Source organism: Bombus pyrosoma, linkage group LG8 (assembly GCF_014825855.1).
Source record: "Bombus pyrosoma isolate SC7728 linkage group LG8, ASM1482585v1, whole genome shotgun sequence".
NCBI lineage: Eukaryota > Metazoa > Arthropoda > Insecta > Hymenoptera > Apidae > Bombus > Bombus pyrosoma.
In genome coordinates, this window is record NC_057777.1 from 9,826,042 (window position 1) to 9,848,498 (window position 22,457).

A 22,457-nucleotide genomic window follows, 5' to 3' on the forward strand; every position below is an offset into this window, starting at 1 on the left:
AAGTTTAAATTCATCGTCCCTTGGCATCTTGATCCGTTTTTTTTATTTTCACACCTTTTCTTTTTCTTTTTCAAAAATAATTCTCTTTATTGTCCAGATTCCCTTTATTTGCTCTGCCAATAGCCTTTTTACCTCTTCAGAACTTATTTCCAATTTTTTATAAAATCGACTTTTATCTATTCACTCCCGGTTACACGTGGTTCCATAACCTTAAATCTCGGCAACCACGCTCTTTTACCATGTTGAGGATTTTGGATCTTTGAAGCCGAAATAATGTTATGGGAACACAAAATTTACACCTTTAATTAATGTTCGAATAATTATATATTTACTTAATGGATGATCTCTATTATATTTATCGATACATAACTGCACACGTCTCAGCACTTTCTTCTATACCCGATATTAACCGACTGTTCTTCCAGATGCTTCTAACGACTGAACTGTTTACCTTCATCTGTCTTCGAGGCGTCGCGCACACACTTCCACACACTGATACTCGCATACAAGTATTCTTACTGCGCGTTTAACTTAGTCCAGCACAGAAAATTATACATATCTCAACATACTGTTCCCCTAATATGAACAGACAGGAGTTCGACGGCTATATAACGGAACTGGAGGAAGCCATAAAGGATGGCAGGAGAAGAGCCCAGGCGCTAGTGGCTGGCGACTTTAATGTGAAGTCCACTGCCTGGGGAGGAAGGAGGACAGAGTCGAGGGGGACGTATCTGCTCGATGCAATTACGAAAAACGAGCTGATGCCGATTAGGACGACGGGAGCATACTCCTTTGCCAGGAATGGAAAAACAAGCATCCCTGACATTTTGTGTGTGAGCAGACGAATGAGGCAGAGTTGGGAAAAGAGTGCCGTTTTGGATTGGTACTCTGCCTCTGATCATAGTTATTTATTTCACGTATTTTTAATGAATAGGAAGAGACAGATCGGGGGTAGTTTTAATTTTAAATACTCGACTAGGAATGCTGATGAGGGTAAATTCCTGAGCAGATTTGATGGATATTTTAATTTTCTGGACAATGACGACGCGAAACACGGCGACCAATTCCAGGAACGACTGGAACGTACGTGTGCCGATGAATTGAAGAGGATTCTACCGCCTCGTGGGAGAAGAAATTGTAATTATTGGTGGAACGACGAGTTGTCCGAGTTGAGAAGGGCAACTCTAAGATCGAGAAGAAAAGCTCAGCGGGAAGTAGCAGCTGGTAGAGACAACGGTGGCCTGGTAAACGAATTTAAGGAGGCCACGAAGAGGTTGAAAAGAGCGATCGAGCGCAGCAAGGACGAGAAGTGGAAGGAGTTCTGTGCAACCTTGGAACAGGATTCCTGAGGGAAGCCGTATCGGGTAATAAGAGTCAAAATGACACGTAACGGTCCACCGGAGTGTCTTAGCAGGGACAGGGTTGCGAGGATTCTCGATGACCTTTCCGTCACTAGTCGAACGGAGCAGTTGGAGGATGGCCATAGTTCTCGCATCCTGCAGATGCAAGGAGAGGAGTTACGGGACCTGCGGTCGGCATTGGAGAGTTGTGACCCGAAAAAAGCTGCGGGTCTGGAAGGGGTGCCTGAACTGATCGTCAAGATTGTAGGGAAACAACGGCCTGTGCGGCTCCTGGACCTATTTAATAGCATATACAGGGCCGGACGGATCCCGGCGATGTGGAAGGTGGCGAGGGTAGTTCTTTTACCAAAAGCGGCAAGAGATCCGCTGTTGTCATCTTAATATAGGTCGATCAGCATACTGCTAGCCATGAGCAAGGTCTGGGAGCATACGTGCAAGATCCATATAGAAAAGTGCCTAGGGAGGGACCCCTTCCATAGGGGACAATATCGATTTAGGAGACGCAAGAGCACGATCGACGCATTGAGCAGAGTTTGTGGAATTGTGGATCTATGCCGGAAGAGAGGACTGGTCTGCGTTTTGGTCGCCTTGGACATCAAGAATGTCTTCAACACATTGAGTTGGAAGAGGATTCTCGTGGAGGCTGAAAAAAGGCGTTTACCGGGCCAGCTGCTAGGAATTTTAGACGAATATCTTTCGAATAGGAGAATAATTGCCTACTGCCGAGATGGAGAAGTTAAGAGGAACGTATATGCGTTTATTACGATGCGGGAGTGACAGGAGATCGGGGACAGGGTCCGCGGACTGGTCAGGCTGGTCACTGATTGGTGTAAGGACACAAGGCTTTAACTGGCATTGGTCATAAGTCATCCTGCTTACCGGGAAGCGCGTTCCAAAAATTTTTAATTTGGGCGTGGGTGGTAGAGAGATCACCACCAAAAATTCGACGAAATTTATGATAACATATTTAGTGGAAACACGCGTAGACGATGCGGAGCATGCGTTGTTACAGTGCCCTAAGTGGATCCTCGATAGGGCCGAACTGGAGAGCTGTGTTGGCATTGATGACGGGAAATATTATTGAGGAGATAATTAAGAAAGAGGACAACTGGAATAAGTTCCAGGCATTATGCAAAAGAATTATGACGGCGAGACATAAACAGGAAATGGACGTAGAAAGGAGGAGAAGAATAAGAGCTAACAGAAATAGTAATTGATAAAATGTAGCGATAGGGTATAAGTTAGGGCCAACCCAGAAGTAATGCCGAAAGGCAATTCCGGGATTGGTACCTGTACCATAAGAAGAGCGGAAAGAGGAGGGGTTTTTAGTGGGTATGGCGACCGTCCCACTTAACCCAATGACGCGGGCACTGGGTATGCATAATTGCATTTTCCCCTCCTCGCGAAAAAAGAAAAAGAAAAAAAGGCCCCACGCCGCAGTCGAGAACGGAACACAACCATGCAACGGAAAAGGGAAAGAAATGATTCATGTTTGCCGAGTTCGATGTACTATTGCTTCGAGGTACCGAAGTAACAGTTCGATGAACAGTTTAATTGTGCGACCGCGAGACCAATTTGATACCTTTGTCGAATGGACAGCTAATGCATTGTGAAGTCTCCAAAGTCCACAACGCCAAGTTGTTGTTCAATTTAAGATACATAGGCTTTTGTTGAAAGCAGGAACGGTATTGGAACGTTTCGATAGTACCTTTCTAGGGCAAACATTGAATCGTGGAAACGAAAACCACGTCTACGCAAAGAGTACAGGAGAGAAATTCCTAGCATCGAAAATAATTATGTATTTATTAGAAATAAAAATATTGTGATGATGTTTAGTACAATATAATATTAGTAAGTATTAATTTATAATAAAAGTACATAATGTTAGGATTACTGCACCAGATTACGTGTAGTTTTGAGGTGGATATATCGGTAGGTGATAGTATTGCTGCTGGTGTATAGGTCGCTGTGAGGTACTACTGTTTTCTTTTTCTTCAGGTGTCGTGGAAGAAAAATCGGACTACCAGTGCTGGGATTTGAACCTGGGTCTTGAAAGTTCGTAACCAACGGCACTAACCACGGCTCTACCTTCCTTCATTTCAAAGGAAGCTTAGTCGGTCACTGTATAAGAATGACCCTGCATAAATTGTTTGTCCCTTGACAAGTTTAGACAAATGGAGTTTTGCTGTATCAGAAAACATAGTGCACGATATCAATGGATAAGAAAAAAAGCGACATTAAATGATGCTATTGAGGTGTATAGGTCGTCCGTAATAGGTGCGGCTGCCTAGTGTAGAGGCCGCTGGCTGAGATAGGTTCGGTGGCCGGTGCAGATGTTGCTGCTGGGGTACTGCTGTTTTTCTTCCATTTTTAATGCGTAGAAGAAAAATCGGACTCCAGTGGTCGCTGGGGGATTCCAACCCGGATTCCGAACGTTCGTAACCTAAGGCGCTAACCACTGTGCTGCCGTCGTCTGACACTAGTTAGTGTCGAGTGGTGGTCTTTGCTGTCGAGTGCCGCCATACTATTATTACAACTATGAGACCAGTCAAGACACTTTAAAAATCACATGATTGATTTCTTGAGCGACGAAGATACATGATAGCAGTAGCAATGGACCAAATCGAGAAATCGATAGCGAATAGTTTTTGCCGCTAGAAAACAACGTTACAAAATTACACATTTCATTTACTACCTTTATAAAAATTAACCTCTTTACAAAATCTTTTTATTGTTATAACTTAATTCAAAAGTTATATTGTAATAACTATAGATTGATATGATTTGTAAATTATTATAATTCTTATATTAAAATAATACATTACATTAAAATACATTACATTTACATTAAAATTAATTCTATTTAGATCACATATCCTTAATTCTTTGTTATACGTTTTTACAAATTTGATTGCTTATTAGGTCTAAACGAAATAGAAGCTTTGAAGCAAAGAAATGAAACGTTGAAGAGAAAGTTAATAAAAATGAAGACAGCATTTCGAAACAAGGAGAATACTTTAGGACAACTTTCCGCGCTAAATAAAAGCAAGCAAAACGCCGAGAAGGCAATAATGAAAGAATTTCTTAATACTAACAACATATTGAAGAAAATAAGCACGTGTAAAATACCATTGGTCTTAAAGAAATCAAAGAAAAAATATCATTCACAGGGAAACAAAAAACGAAATATAAAATTCAAAAGTCGTTGTTTTTCGCTATTCATTTTTTTTCTAACCGTGTTTTCGTTACTTTTTTATATTTCACATGTTGTTCAATTCATATTAAGTCTCAAACAATTGCTCATTTAACCAAGGACAGCGACGATTGTCGCATTTTGTAAAATACTGTTAGAATGTATTTTCGTACATTCGTGAATCGTGGCACGAAGAGAAGGAAAATTAATTAATTTAAAATAAATTAATACAGAGAAGCTGTATATATGAATTCTATATATATGATTAAGTGCATATTCTTCTGTAGACCATATCTTTTCTTTGAAGTTTACTGCAAGTTTATCATCGATTCAAAAACTTTCTATTACTACCTGTTCCCGACCTCCATAAAATCTCTTCCATATAAATAGCTACGTACATATGAGCCGGGAATATCATTACGAAGCATCTGTGCACAGTCTTCCCAAATAAAGTGCCATTGATATTTGTAAGGAAAGGATGATATTAGAAACAGAAAAAAATTATTTCCTAGTTCCAGTTCTAATTAGCACTTTCGCATATACAGTTTTTCCTTGAAATGTAGAACTGACTCGAAATAAGCAATCCGCTATCCTTTTTCTTTTTACTTGAATTTGCCAATAGAGTGAGGATCCGAGAATGAGAGAGAGATTTAAATGTACTTTATAAATTTTTGAAAATGAAATACTTTATAATAATTCAGAGGGCGCTCCGAGATACGTTTCACGGAATTGTAAGAATATTTTCATTTTACATATTCATTTTCTGCAATATACATATATTATTCAAATCCTTAATTTTTTTAGATTCATTTACGCAAGATATATTCATACATCTATTCAAATGTCTATTTTTTCAAACAAAAGGAGGATTTAATTTTTGCATAGTATGTTCACCATTTCTTAGGTTGGCAATACCTTCATGCATTTAATGAAATAATAAATCCAAAAGATATATTATAATATTAAATTATATTATGTATATTATTCCCCAAAGTTAATTAAAATTATTCTTTAATTATATTTCTTTTTGTTTAAAAAATTCAAATAAAGATAAGATAAAATATTTTCTAGAATCGTTCTTCCTTTTAAACTGCTTTGCTATTGGTTCTTGTTGCGCGCAGTATAATCCTGCGCACTAGAAATGGGAGATCTAGATCCGGCTAGATCTGGCAACATTAGACGATCTCGATCTCGATTGTCGACATCAGTAACTGTTGAGTCGTTACGTAGCACTGTACGTTCTTCAGTAGAGTCTGGTGGTAAGTTATTATTGTAACTTAATTTTCACTTCCAAGATTGTATCTCTATTGTGCGTTGTAATATATATTATTTTCTTATTATATTACTTACCACGTTACTTTTAAATATATGTTAAATGTATTGATAAAAATATGTATTTTTCAGATGATTGAATGCATCATGGACTGATGCCGTTGCTGTTTCAAGAAATCCACTTGTTACAACAAATAACGATGAAATATAGCAGCACCGTATATTAAAAAGGTAAGTATCCTTCGATTTTATGCATTAAATTTACACTACAGGCCCTTTTTGTAATATTCTTTATAATTCTGCTTTCCTACTTTATCCACAATAATAATTATAGTTCGCATGAAACATTCCGTTAAAAGAAATTTAAAACTGTACTGTTCTATTAACAAAAGACTCTACCTTGTTAATTTATTGTACATGAAAAAAAGTATTTAATTTTTTATCATATAGCGATAACGATAACATAAGATAAAAGAACGTGAAAATATAAAGAATTTTGCAAAATAATTTCGAAGAAAATTATGAAAAGAATCTATTTCGTTACAGTTTTAAATATTTAATAAATGTTTAACGTTAATTTATAATTATATTATGTTGTATACATAGTAAGATTAAATATCCTAAAAATAATTTGCTACTATTAATGCTTATAATAAATTTATGCAAAATGTGATAAAGTACTCATAAGTTTTTATGTAGTATGATGTATAGGGTTAGTTTTTCAAACATCAACCGAATTTGTCCAACATATAACGTTCGTTCCGGACATTCAGTATAAGCATGGCTTATCTCTAAGCGTCTGAACACTTTTTGTTACGTTACACTCTTGTGTCAAATATATTGTACCTATCGTACTGGTTAAGTTTTCTTCTGGTATAGCTAGAAACGTTTAATGTAAAATTAGAATATATTTCAGAAATTAAGTTACAAATTTTTATTACATATTTAATAATAATTAATAATTGTGCCTCTATGTCATATTCATGGTATATTATGTACTAGTATATTTGAATATGTCAAGAGTAGCAAAATAATTTTTATAATTATAGTATCGTGAAAAAAAGACCTAAACAGAGATCGATCAAATCATAAAAACAGTGTCGTCTGCCCTTCAGTTGTTGGTTTACATCGACTAAGGTCACCTAGTTCTTGCGGAGCATGGACATAGTGAGATCAGAAAAAAAAGGAAACGAACGCTAGAGGAGAAGGACGATTTTGGGTTCAAAGCGCGTTGAGAGTCAGAGTTAGTCTAGAAGTCGAGGAGTAGAGTTGTTAGCGTTGTCGAGTTGCGAGAGTTGTTTGAAATAGAGTGTGATTTTTGTATTTAGTTCCAGTTAAACAACCATCGTTTTCTGTTTAATTAATATCTGTATAGTCAATTTATTATAAATAAATTGTAAATAGTCGGGGAAAAATTTATATCTAAATTTACCCAATACTACATAATTATTAGTGAGATATGTAATTTATGAATAAATATAATTGGTTATACATAATGGTGACAAAATAATCCTGAAATCTTATATAGAATTATGTATAGGATTAGTTTTTCAAACATCAACCGAATTTATTGAACATATAACGTTCTTTCCGGACATTCGATATAAACATCGTTCACCTTCAAGCGTTTGAATACGCTTTTTGTTACATTAAGCCCTTGAGGTATGTATATATGCTGTACCTTTTTTATCTGTCCAATTTTTTTCTTTTCTTCTATTATAGGTGTAAACCTATTAATTTAGAATTAGAATACACGACGCAAATTAAATGTTAAACATTTTTGTTAAATATTTAATAATAATGTAGTATATTTGACTATTTTAAAAGTATTTATCTGTACTAAACACTGTCCGATTATTTGAGCACCTAAGCGATTGGTGTCCTATTATTTATAATATAAAGAAGAAATTGTGACAAATATTAAATGAATTTAATACACCTTTATTATCTATAATGTTAAGAACACAGTTACTCAATTCTCTTTAATGCATATTAAAAATAAACTTTACATGTTGAAAACCGTCTGTCTCAGAACCAATATCAATAACAAAAATCAATAACATTAATATGTAATAAATATAATAAACCGCAAATAAATAAAATAATATAATATGTTATAAATGTAATAAATACGCATGGAACATTGAAATATTGAGAATATTGTAGAATCTTCTACTTTTCGTCATAGCTTATAAATTATTATACATTTCCATTGATTTTAGAATCGTTTCAGTTGTCAAGAATTGGTTGAAATGAAATTATATTTCTGTCAACCAAAACAATCCAAATGAAGCATTAACAGTTGACGGATTATTTCCTTTACATTTATGAATAGTTCTATAACAATTTACAATGTTAAACTGTAATAATGTTCTTTTTTATATAAACTGGATTACTTTAAAATTATTTTTTTCTATGTACATATTATGAAATATTAGATGTAGAATTATATCTCGGTATCTTCAAATCAATTCTTCTAACTCCGTTCAGATTTTAAGGATATGATCAATTTTATTGATCAATGATTAACAAAAGAATCTGCTTAAATCATGCAAATTACAGAAAAATTAAAATTTTTTAACAAATGTAACGAGATAGATCCTACGAATATTATGTGGATTCCTGAATATTATAGCGATAAGTTCAATGATAACTTATAAATATATATACTGTAAAAATAGTAAAGAATTTTAGTACTATAAATTATTTGTTTTTATTAAAATTCTCTTATTTAAAAGTATTTGATGAAACTTAAACAAGTAATGATACGCTGTTGTAATATCTTAACTTAATTGCAGGTATTAAATATATAATTCAATTATGCTCTTACAAAATAATTGTGCTTCAATTTAGATACTCACATTTAATTTTTCTAATCTGTTGTTATTTTCTAGGGCTTTCCATGTTTGGGTCTCCAGAAACATATGTATGGACTTTGTAAAATCCAGGTAAACCTATTCCTCAGTGAGGCACATCGTCATAAATCTTCTCCTATACTGGTATGGTGAGCCCGTTTCAATCATTTTTATTACAAAATACATGTAATCATGCGTTTCCATTTTTATTAGTACAGATTTATTAAGTAATGTACTATACTCTTTTACGAACGAATGCTTACAAACTGATAGCGCTTGATGTGGTACTTGCCGTATTAAAAATATAATCAGAATGATCGAACCGAGATTTCTATTTATACGGGCAGTATGCGCGTCTTTGTCTGCGATTAGACTAAGATTTGAAATATTTTGGTTCATGCAACCAAACCGCTTCTGAGGTCGATCGCGCCTTTACATTGTAGATTTCCCTTTATTTCCTCAGATAACTGTTACCCAGTTTTCGTTTTTCTTTATGAGTATTTTCTTAGTGGATGCAGATTCGCATGAATTCACGTTTGCCGGAATATATCAATCTAATCAGGTTACATATCTCTATGTATACATTTTTCTGAAAGTGTGCATTGCAGTTCAACACTAGTGAAGTACGGCTATATTGGACACAACACACGCACTACGCCTACACTACACGCACTATGCGCACTCCACACACAATACACCCAAGTTACTAAATAAAAAATAAATAATTAAAAAGAAAGAAGCAAATAAAAAATTAGAAACAATAAATAAAAAAGTTCTATAAATTAAAAAATAGAAAAATCTAAGAAATCCACAAGAAGTGGCTTTAATCTATACTAAAGCTATAATTACCTTAGCCTAATATTTTCAGTTCTCTGAAAGTTTTCTGTGAACTGTTGTCATGAATTAGCTCTTCAAAAACTGTTCTAGCCTCTTGCATGAAAATAGATAAAATATGGCAAATGTGCTTATAGATATGCCGACTATTGAGGAAGAAAGATTTACCATGCTTATCGTCAATGCTTTCACCTTCTTTGTATAACACGGAACTATCCAGCAACAGTTATAATATTTGAAAACTTTCTTCTGAAAGCAAGGCTATGCTATTCTGACTGATGTCTTAAAAAACCTCAAACCTATTTTATACAATCTTCAAACTTTACATAGCTAGAGATTTATTCACATTTCAGTTTTTCAATTAATTATTTCTTCTCTCTCTCTATCTCTGTCTATCACTCTGCTCCCCCTCTCTCTCCTACAATAAAAACGGAAATCTCTACTTTAGTTGAAGTTTAATCCAAAATAATTATGTAATGCAATATATTGTAAATTAGCGAGTAGTTTGAATAAGCAATGCCTGGCGATACAAAACAATTATAGAAAAAACATCAGAGTACTTCGCAATCATGTGCATAAGGACTTTTTCTGCTACAGTATAATATTTATTTTTATTTTTTTGCATCCATTTCTCTGTCTCATCCGATATAAGCCAATTCATGATTTTCTCATATTAAAAAACATGTATTGCACTGTGTTGGTAGACGCATGAAGCACATATTCGTACGCGTACAAGTTAAATGGTCCAATGATTCTATTATTCCAAATTCCTGTACTAGTATTTACTAAAAATGTGCAATTTGCTTGTTTTAATAGGTGTTGATCTTTATGTGCTTGCGTTTGTTTGCGCAAAAATGTTCGTTGCATATATTATCTATTCCACATTTATTAAATGATTAAATGATGATTACAGTGGAATGTAATATAATGTAATACGTTTTTATTGGTCCTTATATATTTACTGAGAATATTGACCTTAAAGATTAAAATTAAATATTGTCCGAATCCTTTCGTGGTCGACCGTATGTTTGGAATTTCTGGTTCTTATATTTAGTTAGTAGCAGTTCATTTAGTAGGTTAACTTACACTATTACAATGGATGAAGAAAAAGAAATGACAGCTGTACCTTGGTATAACTTGATCGTAATTCACGCATTAAACGAAAACGCAGAAATTGCAGATACGCCGCACTTGCTAGTCAAGTAGGTAAATAAATAGGTTCGGTAACATGGTTTTCAATGATTTCTGCCCAAACATTGATGATGAAGCGTCCTTGACGTTGTTTAAATCTGACGCTATATTTTATTTATTTATTTTATTTAGTCCGTGCCTCTCGGCTTTGGACGAACTTTCAGCTTTCTTTACAGCTCTTTATTGCACTAATCGCATTCTTATCTCTAATCTAACACTAATGCTTATGGTCTATTTCAACTTATGCCTACGAATTGTTGCAACTTAAGCCTACACACTATTGCCACTTTGGTCTTTTTGCCTCCTTGCTGAAATCTGACGCTATATAAATCTTCAAAAAATTACAAATACATATCTGAGTATATCTCATGGATCCTTTCTGTCGTCGTGGTCAGGGCGTCCGCGTTCATTTTCCTTATGACGGCCAGGTCCCGTTGCATATTTACTGGAAAGCGGTTCTTCCAAAGCGTCAGAACGAGGTCGTCCGAGATCGATGGGGCGGCCACCTTCTTGGATACTTCTTTCGAGGCGCCGAGTCGATATTTTTTGGAAAATGAGCCCAATATTTTGCTTGGAGTCGAAGAGGTTCAATTGATATAGATTTCGCACGTGTTTTATAGCCGGTAAATTTTGCCTCTGCTATATTTATTCGGTAATCAACCTAAGTCTCCCTTCTTCGACTGTGCGACTTTTTTGATATGTAAAAGAAAAGTTTTCGGTATCCTTTGATGACTTTTCTCATGATTGGGAAACGGGATAACATCTGATCTTGATGATCAACTGCACCCATACCCTTGTTATATTCCAGGGTACATTTAGGCTTCGTTACTTTCTGTAATTCTTTGTCTGATTGCTCAACCATCTCTACACTTTCGTGTTTTGTTGATATTATGTATACGTCGCACTTGTTCTTCCATCTCAGAGCTATCAAATTATTGCAACACCTTCATACACATTCTCCTTTCTTCAACATACGCTTTTGAATGTCTTTTGGCATATTTTTCCTATTCTTACGTACTGCCCCGATAAAGTTTGCCTTTTTCTGGTGTAATTGTAAAAAGAGGTTGAGTGAAGAGTACCAGTTGTCCAGAAACAAAGTATATCCTTTGTTTATTATAGATTTTGATAATTTTATTACAACGTTCTCCGACTCACTATCATTTCGATCAATTTTGTCATGGTCGGTATATATTTTGAATCCATGACAGAAACCGGTACTTGCCTCGCACAATTTGTAAATTTTTATTCCAAATCGAGCTCTTTTCGACAGATTGAATTGTTTGTACGCTAAACGCCCTTTATATTTCATCAAAGATTCGTCTGTACTGACATATTCACTGGGTGCGTAAATTTCTTTAAATTTTTCATTCCAGAGGTTGATGATAGGTTTTACCTTTCGAAGTCGGTCATTACTATAAGCAGTTTCATTATCAGAAAATTGTAAAAATCTCGAAATTTGCCGAAATCTCTTGAAAGGCATTGTTTTTCTAAATATTGGCGTTTCTACTACTGCTCTTGTAGTCTAATACAGTTGGATATATGATTTTTTTACTTCATCTAACAAACAATTTTTTTTTTATTTGCTCGTAAATTTACAAGCAATTCTCATTGACAATTTTAAGTAACTTCTTTTGGTGTGGTACAGTAACTTGGATTATAATAATTTATATTATGTTTGATTCTAGTTGAATTTAATGCTTCAATCTAAAGGGTATTTTCTTTTTAGTCTGCGGGTCTGATCCATCGTGTCAAGTAGTTGGGTGACTAATGGGTTGTGGTGATTGTTGACCCTTGTGTGCTATATCTGCCTTTGAACTTATATATTTCTTCTTTGATTGTGGATATCTTGAGGTCGCGGTGGATTGTTTCGTTGGTGACATACCAAGGTACATTTATTAAGGATCTTAGAGTTTTTTATTGGAATCGTTGAAGAATTTCTATGTTGAAGTTACTTGCAGTTCCTCATAGTTGGATCCCATAGGTCCAAACAGGTTTTAGTATGGCTTTATATAGCATTATTTTGCTCTGTGTGCTTAAGTTGGAGTGACGGCGAGTTTAGCCTTGAATTGCTTCAATTTGTCTATGATCCTTGTTAAGAATAGTAATATTGTTAATGGTCGCCAAAGAGCAGGTTTGTTTTCGCAGCGTGAAGGTTACATATGTGGATTTATTCTCGTTAATTTTGAAGCCCCATTTGTGGAACAACTTTTCTATAGAGTCGAGACCTCGCTGGAGAGTGGAAGATGTCATTATTGGATGCTAGTAGTGCTGTGTCGTCAGCAAATGTCGCCGTTGTTATCTCTGTTAAGGTTGATAAATCGGCAGTGTAGATTGAGTACAGTGGCGTCTAAGTATTTAACCGTCTATTGGTTAGGTAGGATTTTAGGATGGAGTAGTAGGTGTACGGTAAGATTTTCTTTAGTTTGAACAAAAGTCCTTCATGCCACACTTTGTCGAATGCCTGTTGAATGTCTAGGAATACTGCAGAGCAATAGTTTTTCTTTTCTAGGTTTTGGCTTATATTGTGTGTTAAACGATGAATTTGCTGTATCGCTGAATGTTGCTTCCGAAAACCGAATTGGTGATTTGGCAGTGTTTTCAGTTCCTCTAAGAGTGGAAGGAGTCGATTTGTGAGCATCTTTTCGAATAGTTTTGACAAAGTAGGTAGAAGAGTAATTTGACAATAGAAGCTAGATTTGTGTATTGCTTTTCCGGGTTTAGGGGTGAGAGTTATCATTGATATTTTCCAGGGTTTCGGATATTATTCAAGACGAAGGATTGCATTGAAAATTGATGTGTTGAGTGAAATCCTTTTTATGGGAAGTTTCTTGATTGCTTTATTACTTATTTGATCATGGCCCGATGCTTTCCTGAGATTTAGGCGACGGATTAATTCTGTAACTTCTGGAGAAGAGAAAGGTTCAATAAGAAGAGACATTTTGAAGGGAGAGTGCAGGTGTTCCGTTATTTCCGGGACAATATTGGAGGAATGGGGTTTAAATACGTTGAATAGGTGTTTAGAGAACAGGTTCGCTTTTTTTTTAGGGCTACGTGCCCATCCACCTTGCGGACAGCGAATTGAAGGGATTATTTGAGGGGATCGCGTGAGTTTCCTGGATGCCTTCCATAGAGAGTAGTTGGAGTCGGCTGTGGGGGACAGATTGGCAAGATATTTTTGGAAACAGACATTAGTATAGTTTTTCATCATTTTGGTTAGGTCCCTAGTTGCGTTGTTTAGCTTTCGTTTGTCGTCCGGTGTTCTATGACTCTGCCATACTTTTCTAAGTCTGCGTTTTTCTGCGATTTCTTTTAATATGTGATAAGGGTATTCATGTTTATTAATAGTACTCTTGGTGGGTGTGAAAGAGTATATAGCGTTTATTATACTGATGTTTAGTTATTCCGTGGCTGTTTCAATATCTTCATTCGTTTTTAGGGAAATTAAGGCTGATGTTGAATGGTTAAAGACTTCTCTAAAGAGCTGCCAGTTGGTGAGTTGGTTGTGAATAAGGCCATTAGATGGATTTTCGATAATTGTTGAGTTAATTGGTGCAATAACGAGGGAATGATCTGAAGAGATTTCCGCCGAGGAGTTGATTTGGACATATCTTGACGAGATATATTTAGTTATAAAGAAGTCTAGTAAATCAGGTATTTTGTTAGTGTCTGCGAGTCAGTATGTGGGTTCGTGTGTGGTGAGGTAGTTGAGTCTGTTGGTGTTTATGCTANTTCAAAAGATTTTTGCCTCTTACTGTGATAAGTCTGCTGCCCCATTGCGTATGTTTAGCGTCATAGTCTCCTCCAGCTATGAACATATTGCCCAGGTCTTCGAGGAATTTATCGAGGTCTTCTTTGAAAATAGAATATCTAGTAGGACAATGTACTGTTAAAGTGGTGATTGTACCATGGCAATCTTCTATTGCTACGTTTGTGGCTTGGAGGTAGTCCTTCTGGAATGATGGAAGCTCGTAATGCTTAATGTTGTATTTGATAATAATTCCGGTGCCACCGTGGGCCTTTCCACTGGGCTGTTGGGTTTGGTAGAAGTTGTACCCGTTTATTTTCAGGTAATTTTTATCGATGAAGTGAGTTTCAGATATGAGCATTACGTCGATTTGCTGTTGTTTTAAGAAGAGTTTAAGTTCACATTTGTGCTAAACTAGATCGTTGGCGTTCCAAAGAGCTATGCGCATTGGTTTTATTTTGCTTCTGTGCGTATTAATTTATCCGTGAAGAGTATTAATAATGATAATAAGTTGTTAATTTGTTCTGATTATTTCGCGATTAGTTTTTCGAGTCTAGTGAAGTTGTCCGTGTTTTGTGAGCTGGGGACACTATTTTGAGAATGGTCACTATGGATTTTCGTTTGATTTTCTTGAGCTGCCTGGGCATAGGAGATTGAGGGTGTGGAGAATTTTTGAGGACTGAGTACTTGGTTGGTTATCTCTTTGGCTCTGTGTTTAGGATACTTATTATTGTGCAAGGTCTTGTAGGCTGAGCAACCTTTGTAGTTCGCAGGATGCTCTCCTTGACAGAGGATGCACTTCGCCGGGGTTTCCGGAGATTTAGTGCATTGGTCAGTGGGGTGACTACCTGCACATTTAACGTAGCGGAAGTTATAGTTGCAGTATTTCTTTGTGTGACCGTACTTTTGGCACCTTTTACATTGCACTATCTCTTTTTAAACAAAAGGTGGTTCAAATGATACTATTGAGTTCATTAGACGATTGATGTTATAAATTTCTTTACTGTTTGGCTTTTGTTTTACGTCAATAAAATTAACGATAGCGGGTTTTTTGAGACTCTATGCCTTATGTTACTAATGTTAATTACTTCGTGGGCGTGTTTTAAGAGTTCGAATTTCATTTCGTGTAAGTTTGCTGAGTGGTGGATGTTGCGTAATACCACTCTTCTTGTTTGAGTTGGTAAGTGTGAAAGTTTGCGTTCATGGTCTTTAGCAACTTTGTAAGCCTTCTATAGGAGTCTGGGTTAGTCGGCAGAATTTTAACTTTGTTCTTATTGTAGAATCGGGGAAATTTAGACTTCTATACTAACTCTGACTCTTGATTCACACTCACTTCTCGATCCGCACACTCTGACCTCTCGGTCAACGCTCTTTGAACCTAAAATCGTCCTTCTCCTGTATCGCTCTTTTCCTTTTTCTTTAATTTCACTACGCTCATGCTCCGCAAGAACTAGGTGACCTTAGTCACATAGGTTTTCTTCGATGTAAACTAACAACTGAAGGGCAGACGACACTGTTTTTATGATTCGATCGATCTCTACTTAGGCCTTTTTTCACGATACTACACTACAAAGCTTACAAGCATATAGTGTTACTGTTTAAAAAAAGGTGAAACTGGTTAAATATTCTTTTAATGTAGTAATTTTGAATGCGTCTTCATAGTTGAGCCCACAAATCTTAACAGTTGGCCGAGCCACATTATATATTTGTATAGTTTGACAGTTAATGCCAAATATGTCATATTTCTATAATGAGGAATGTATCCTCCATTGTTAAATCATGTTTCGTTGCGCAGTTCCAGATGATAAATATCAGAAATTTTATTAATAATTCTGAAAATGTCCGAAAATTCTTTATTTGGAACATAAACATTTCCTAAATCCACATTATCATTAACGATATATGTTGGTAAAGGTAACAGAATTTGCTCGTTGCGACAGAAAGTACGATTTTTAGAAATGAATATTTACGTCGTAACGTTTACAACATTGCGCCTTTTTAATAACTTTTTTCAATATACCCTGTCAAATATTCAATCGCACAAGTTTCTGAATTACATATGCATATCGGTACTTTCATCATCAGTCATGGTGAAATTTAACGAAAGGTGTTGCCATTTTGTGTGAATAGAAAGACGAAAACAGTCTCATTAATTACATACGATGTACGACTTTATAATAGATCTACATGAAAATAGATATTGGTCAATTTTTCGAAAACTACCTTCACAAAAGAATTTTCATATCTGGAATTATTAAGTGCATGAATTTGTCTTATTCCTAAAATGATTTTTATCATGCAGAAATATTATGTATATGTAACATTGATGGGTGGGAACATACATAGACAACCGTTATTGCATATATTGGTATATGCATATATTATCCATATATTGCCTTTATGGTCTTTGAGCTCATTCGTTCAACTGACATATTCCAAGCTCACATCCCGCTTCCATATGAAAATATTAAAGATAATTTTATTTTCCACACTTAATGTTCAAACGTTCAAGTTTTAGAAAATTTGAAATAAATATTTTCATCATATTCTTTGATCTTTCCTTTTCAAATTACGCATTTATAATTAGCAAACAGTTTACTCACGATTATACTGCAAATATTGGTGGACTTGCGGCGAATTATAAAATATAAAATGCAAAAAGTGTTCATATTATGCAAAAATATACAAAACATTCAAATTAGAATACTCGTTTATAGAATATCTCGTATAACATTTATATAATCGGTGAAACAAATCTCTAGTTCAATCAGTTCCATTTCTTATATTCTCAACAAAGTAATATATAGTATAAGTCCTTAACAGGTTGATGCCCCTAAGGAAATACGATCCTGATATTAAATACAAAGTAAACATGTAATCAAACCTTATGTTTATATAAGATTTGCTTATTTAACGCCATACACATACACATACACATACACACACACACACACACACACACACACATGTTGTAAAAATGATGAAACAATTAGTGAGTGCGTTCTATATAAGTTACATCTGACTGTAAACTCAAATTATTACAATAGAATTGTTATAAATAGATATTAATCTTATGAATATGTTGTTCTTGATTACAAGAAGTAAAAATCAATCTTGTGTTACTAATCCTCATCTTTACTTTTCATCGAAAAAGTTAAGTCAACAATGCTCGACTAAAATATTTACTCGCTATGATTTACTGTAACTATGTTATTATGCTATTCATGCTACAATATATACATAAAACGGTATACTAAATGCGTCAATCATTTCTTTGTATTTCATATTCAATTACTGCAACTAAAGGTTGCTTCGATTATAAATACCTGATGTTCATGAGCTGAACTGTATAAAATTTTGATAGAAAATTCTTGTGCACCTTTTCGTAGTTCATTCATACATTATATGTAACAGAAACAAAATTATACCTTTATTTCTAAAATTTTACTAGTTTTTACGCAGTTGTTAATAATAACGTGACACTGCATTTTGCAGTTGCGTTGCAGGCATGAAATATTTGTCGAAATTTCTTGCTATTTGCAACAACATAAGAATATGTTATGTGACAAAGACAAATGTTGATACTGAATGATAAATCACACGAAGAATGTGCTCTTTAATTTTTAAATATGCTTTGAAGACTCGATTGCTTATCAACTATTAATGAAACATGGCATTCAATGCGAACAACGATTATAGAAAAATGGTAAAGCAAAATACTAACAGTTAAACCGAATGTAGATTGGTATACATATTCCAAGTTGATAAATTATCCAAAAAAATCGATGTCAGCATGAAAAGGGATGAAAAGAAGTAACCAAACAACAAGTAGTATCAGCTATGATTGAAGAACCGTTTCAAGAAATTGGCTACAGCCATTCTACATATATAAAACTCAAGAGAAATTAAAAAAGTGTCATTTCTTTACTTATCACACAGATTCAGTAATACATACAAACTATGTAGCATCATTGTAATGCACCAGCGATTCTTAATCGTTGGTATGTGGGACACAATCGAGTGGTACGTGAATGATTTATGCAATGTACACTATAAAAATTAAATCATTTAATAATTTATTGTCGGTACTGACGTTCGAAACCGCTTCAATTCTCAATAAATGTTCTGTGGATCGGTGTAATAGGTCGCACATTTCTTGTAATTCATAATGTTAATAATAAAATCTGTGAAAACAAGTTTCGATAAAAATCACAAATAAGGACGAATGATCAACTGCTAAATAACAAAAAGCCAATATGATCGTAATTTAAAGAATTTGGTGTGCGATAGATGTAAATAATGAGATCAGAACGTTATTGTTGGAATTCCTAGCTTATGGTTGACTTAAAAACTGGATGTTGTATGAAGATAGTGTTCAAATTCGCCTAAGGAAAGTATTATAAGTGTATTTTTATTACAACCTTTTACAAACAGATATAATAAAGAATTGAATTTCGGTGTCACCAGAGAAGTTGTAGCTGTGAATTACTTCTCCCAAGAATGATAAAGTTGATTATATTATATATAAGATAAATCTGTCATCGAATACCAAGTGAGAAGACGAGCTTCAGATATTTTACTGTAATGCAGAAGTATACGAGCATTTCGGTATTCTTTCATGATCGCATCATTTCAATAATTGACATTCACAATAATACAAGAATTCTATAATAGTATGAATTAATGGAAGATTTGTTACACAAATTGTTCAATATAAGTAAGTAAATCTTGTTCAATATAAATAAGGCAACGATTCATTCATGGTTCGTTGAATCGTGTGAAATGTAATTGCCATACTACTTTCTCTGCAAACGTATTCTCTAGAACAAAAATTAATAAACGTTGTATTACTACTTTAAGGAAAAATGTAGCACAGGAGCTCAAAAGTAATTAATCCTTGTAATTGTTTGTACTCATTCAAGCAGCGGAAAAATCCTAATTTGTAAAATGAAGGTATCGATAGAAGGAAAAAGAAATGGTATAAAATATGCTTTATTTACTGGAAGCTTCTGCCATTCTATCAGGATTAGTAATGCTTAATAAAAGTTGAGGATAGTTATATACTAACTGGTTTTGCAGTTGTTAAACTTAATTGTCAACTGCATGTTTTACCAAATGTTGGCAAAAGGACGCATATCTCTTTCCATCGAATATGGATCAAGCGCAAAAATCTCTAAGAATGTTAGACGCAATACTAAAAGCAGGAGATCGTTCATTTAATAAACGAAAAGAAATACACCATGTGAAAGAAGACATATAGTTCTCCAGTTTTCTCTGAAACGAATAAAGCTACATGTTTGTGCAGAAGTATTTGTGCCTAAAAGTCTTGCACTAACTGATCGCAATTTATGTGGAATAAAAGTAAAGGGGAAATAATGAAATGCAAACTATGCCGAAAGAAGGAAAACAATGAAGGAGTGAAGGAATCTCTTCGTTCACTAGATTAAGTTGAATTTATTAAAATTGTTAGTTCATAAATCGTGTAATTGGTTTATTAAATGCTTCAAGATTCAAAAGTGTTGTCTATTGGACAGTCAATCGTATGTTTCATAAACATAAGAGCTCGATAATTTTTTATGCCGCGCATAAAAATACAATTCACACTTTTCTTCATTTCTCTACACTTTCTAAACGGAAGGAGTTGGATAATTTTGTGAATCAACTTTGGTTTATCATTCTGTGTTTTGTTAAAAAAAATGTCTCGTAGGTTTTAATTATTTAACGGGAGATAATAATATAATGACAAAGTAACAATGACATAACAATACGATAACATATTTGCAATGATATAATAACAGAATGATAATAAATTATAATTAAAGATAATAAATCGTAATAACTTATGATACGAAAGTTAAGATTGTTGCAAGAAACAGTACAATTGATACATATGTATAAATGAATGATACTATGGATTGTTCATATACCTCGTGAGATATAGCGAGTATAATACATGCGAAATTGGTACATCGGATAACAATTTATGAAAATTCATGAATGCAACACTGAAGTTTAAGCAAGCATATTTTAGTGTATAGTCGAAAGCGCGGGTTAGCATCATTATTTACATTTAACATTCAAAACCGAATATAATATGTAGTTAAAATGCATTATTTTTAAATTTAATTAAAATGCAATATGTATGTATATATTTTGGATATATTAATATATATATTCATTAAAATGCTGTGTGTGTTTGTGTGTGCATATATAATTATAATATTTAGATTAAAGTCATATATATGTATGTATGAAGCTAAAGACCTAAATTGAAAATTTAAAGTTGACATTTTGCGAAGTTACTTCATTTTATTCATAACAATAGCAATATATATTTGATTGTGATTGAGAACAACTTTTATTTACGAGCTCATTTATGTGTACTCATCAGTTCACAAACAATTCATGCAACCGGTGTTTATATAACAGGATCATTTTTCTACCCATTCTTAGTAATTTTTGGTATGTATTCTTGCGCAGAATTTCATTTAATTGTGCACTAAACACAATTTGTTTCCTATAAATGGAATTTTAATGTATTTTGCGTATTTTAGTACTTCCTATCATTAGGGTACTTCATCGATGTAACATTCTACATACATATAACATTAACTATATAGTAATTTAAGTTTATAAATATATATTTTACATTTTGCAGTTCTTAGCACATAAACGTGATAACTGATATCTTAAGTTTTCTAACGTGTTGTCAAAGAAAAAATATATGTCCAGTATAATATTTATATGTCGGATTGATATAAAAATCGAAATATGATTTAATCATGGTCAACGACTTCAAAAATATACATTTTTATAATTCTTCTATCAAGAAAGGTATCCAACCGCTTATCGTCGAACTTGATGAAGTTTTTAGAGAAGATAGGTTTAAAAAAAAATATTGTGTTGTTTGGAAAATTCGTTGAAAAAAAGAAATTGTCCCGCGCATTAAGTACTAGTGAGTACGAATATTATCGCTTTAATTATCCCTGAAAAAATAATGATGATTTATGCATCTAATCTTGCACTGCCCCCTTCCAAAGTGATCTTGCTATAAAAACGGTCTTCATTTAAATGGAAGCTGATTATTGATTGAAACGAGGTTTAACGAGCTATAGTTTAAGACGAACATATATTAATAGCAATATTTTGCGAATAAAGTTTTTGGCTATATTATTATTATATTTATTAATTTCGGGCTATCGGTCTTGAAATGGACTTGGCTACACTTGTTCTTTATTTCACTCACGCTTCACCCTCTTCCAGCCTACAATTCGCTCTAGATTTTTTAGTTTGGCTGCTTTTATTGCCAGCTATTTCTATTCTTATCGTTAACTCTTTCCACTCTGTATTTAGTGATCGCTTCCATTCCTTTGGTTTCCGCCCTTATAGAATCATTGTATATATCTAATTCCTAATTCTAATTCTAACTGTGCTTGAAAGATAAGTGACGTAAGTAAGGAACGCCGTTCTGCTTGGTTATTTCGTATAGACTCAACACAGTCATTAAAACAAGCACGCGTGTTTGGTTGGAAGTATTACGTACAAACAAATGTCATATACAAGCAACGAACAAAACAACGCAGTGACGCTTGTGATGATGAATGATACAGAGCAGTATCTCCCTGTTGCATCTGCATTTTCTCGCTAGTCATTTTCTCAACAAAGCATAGTTAAGTATATTACGAGAAACTTGTCGACGTGTAGAATTTTTGAAACACGATCTTGACAAACCATTAAAGTTTTATGTAAAAGATAGAAAAAGATTTCGAATTTTGTCACCTGCAGAAGATGAAAAAGTTCAAAGAGCTCTTTTAGATTATATTTATTATTATTATTCTTATTATTTTTATTTAGTCCGTGCCTCTCGGCTTTGGACGAACTTTCAGCTTTCTTTACAGCTCTTTATTGCACTAATCGCATTCTTATCTCTAATCTAACACTAATGCTTATGATCTATTTCAAATTATGCCTACGATTTATTGCAACTTAAGCCTACACACTGTTGC

The 22,457-nt window shown here is 34.1% G+C and overlaps 1 protein-coding gene and 1 long non-coding RNA gene across 3 annotated transcripts in view; both read left to right on the plus strand.

The window, feature by feature from the left end:
- Nucleotides 1–4,057, plus strand: part of LOC122570129 — an 11,598-nt gene extending 7,541 nt beyond the window's left edge. For both annotated transcript variants that reach the window (XM_043732049.1, XM_043732050.1), the window contains one exon: nucleotides 426–4,057. In XM_043732049.1, the coding sequence (XP_043587984.1) occupies nucleotides 582–1,349 (768 nt within the window). In that variant the 5' untranslated portion in view covers nucleotides 426–581 and the 3' untranslated portion in view covers nucleotides 1,350–4,057. The remainder of the gene's footprint in view (nucleotides 1–425) is intronic.
- Nucleotides 4,058–5,681: 1,624 nt separating this feature from the next.
- On the plus strand, nucleotides 5,682–9,180 carry LOC122569918. The gene is made up of 3 exons (XR_006317617.1): nucleotides 5,682–5,813; nucleotides 5,959–6,057; nucleotides 8,721–9,180. It is a non-coding gene; the product is annotated as an uncharacterized LOC122569918 (long non-coding RNA).
- Nucleotides 9,181–22,457: the final 13,277 nt, after the last annotated feature.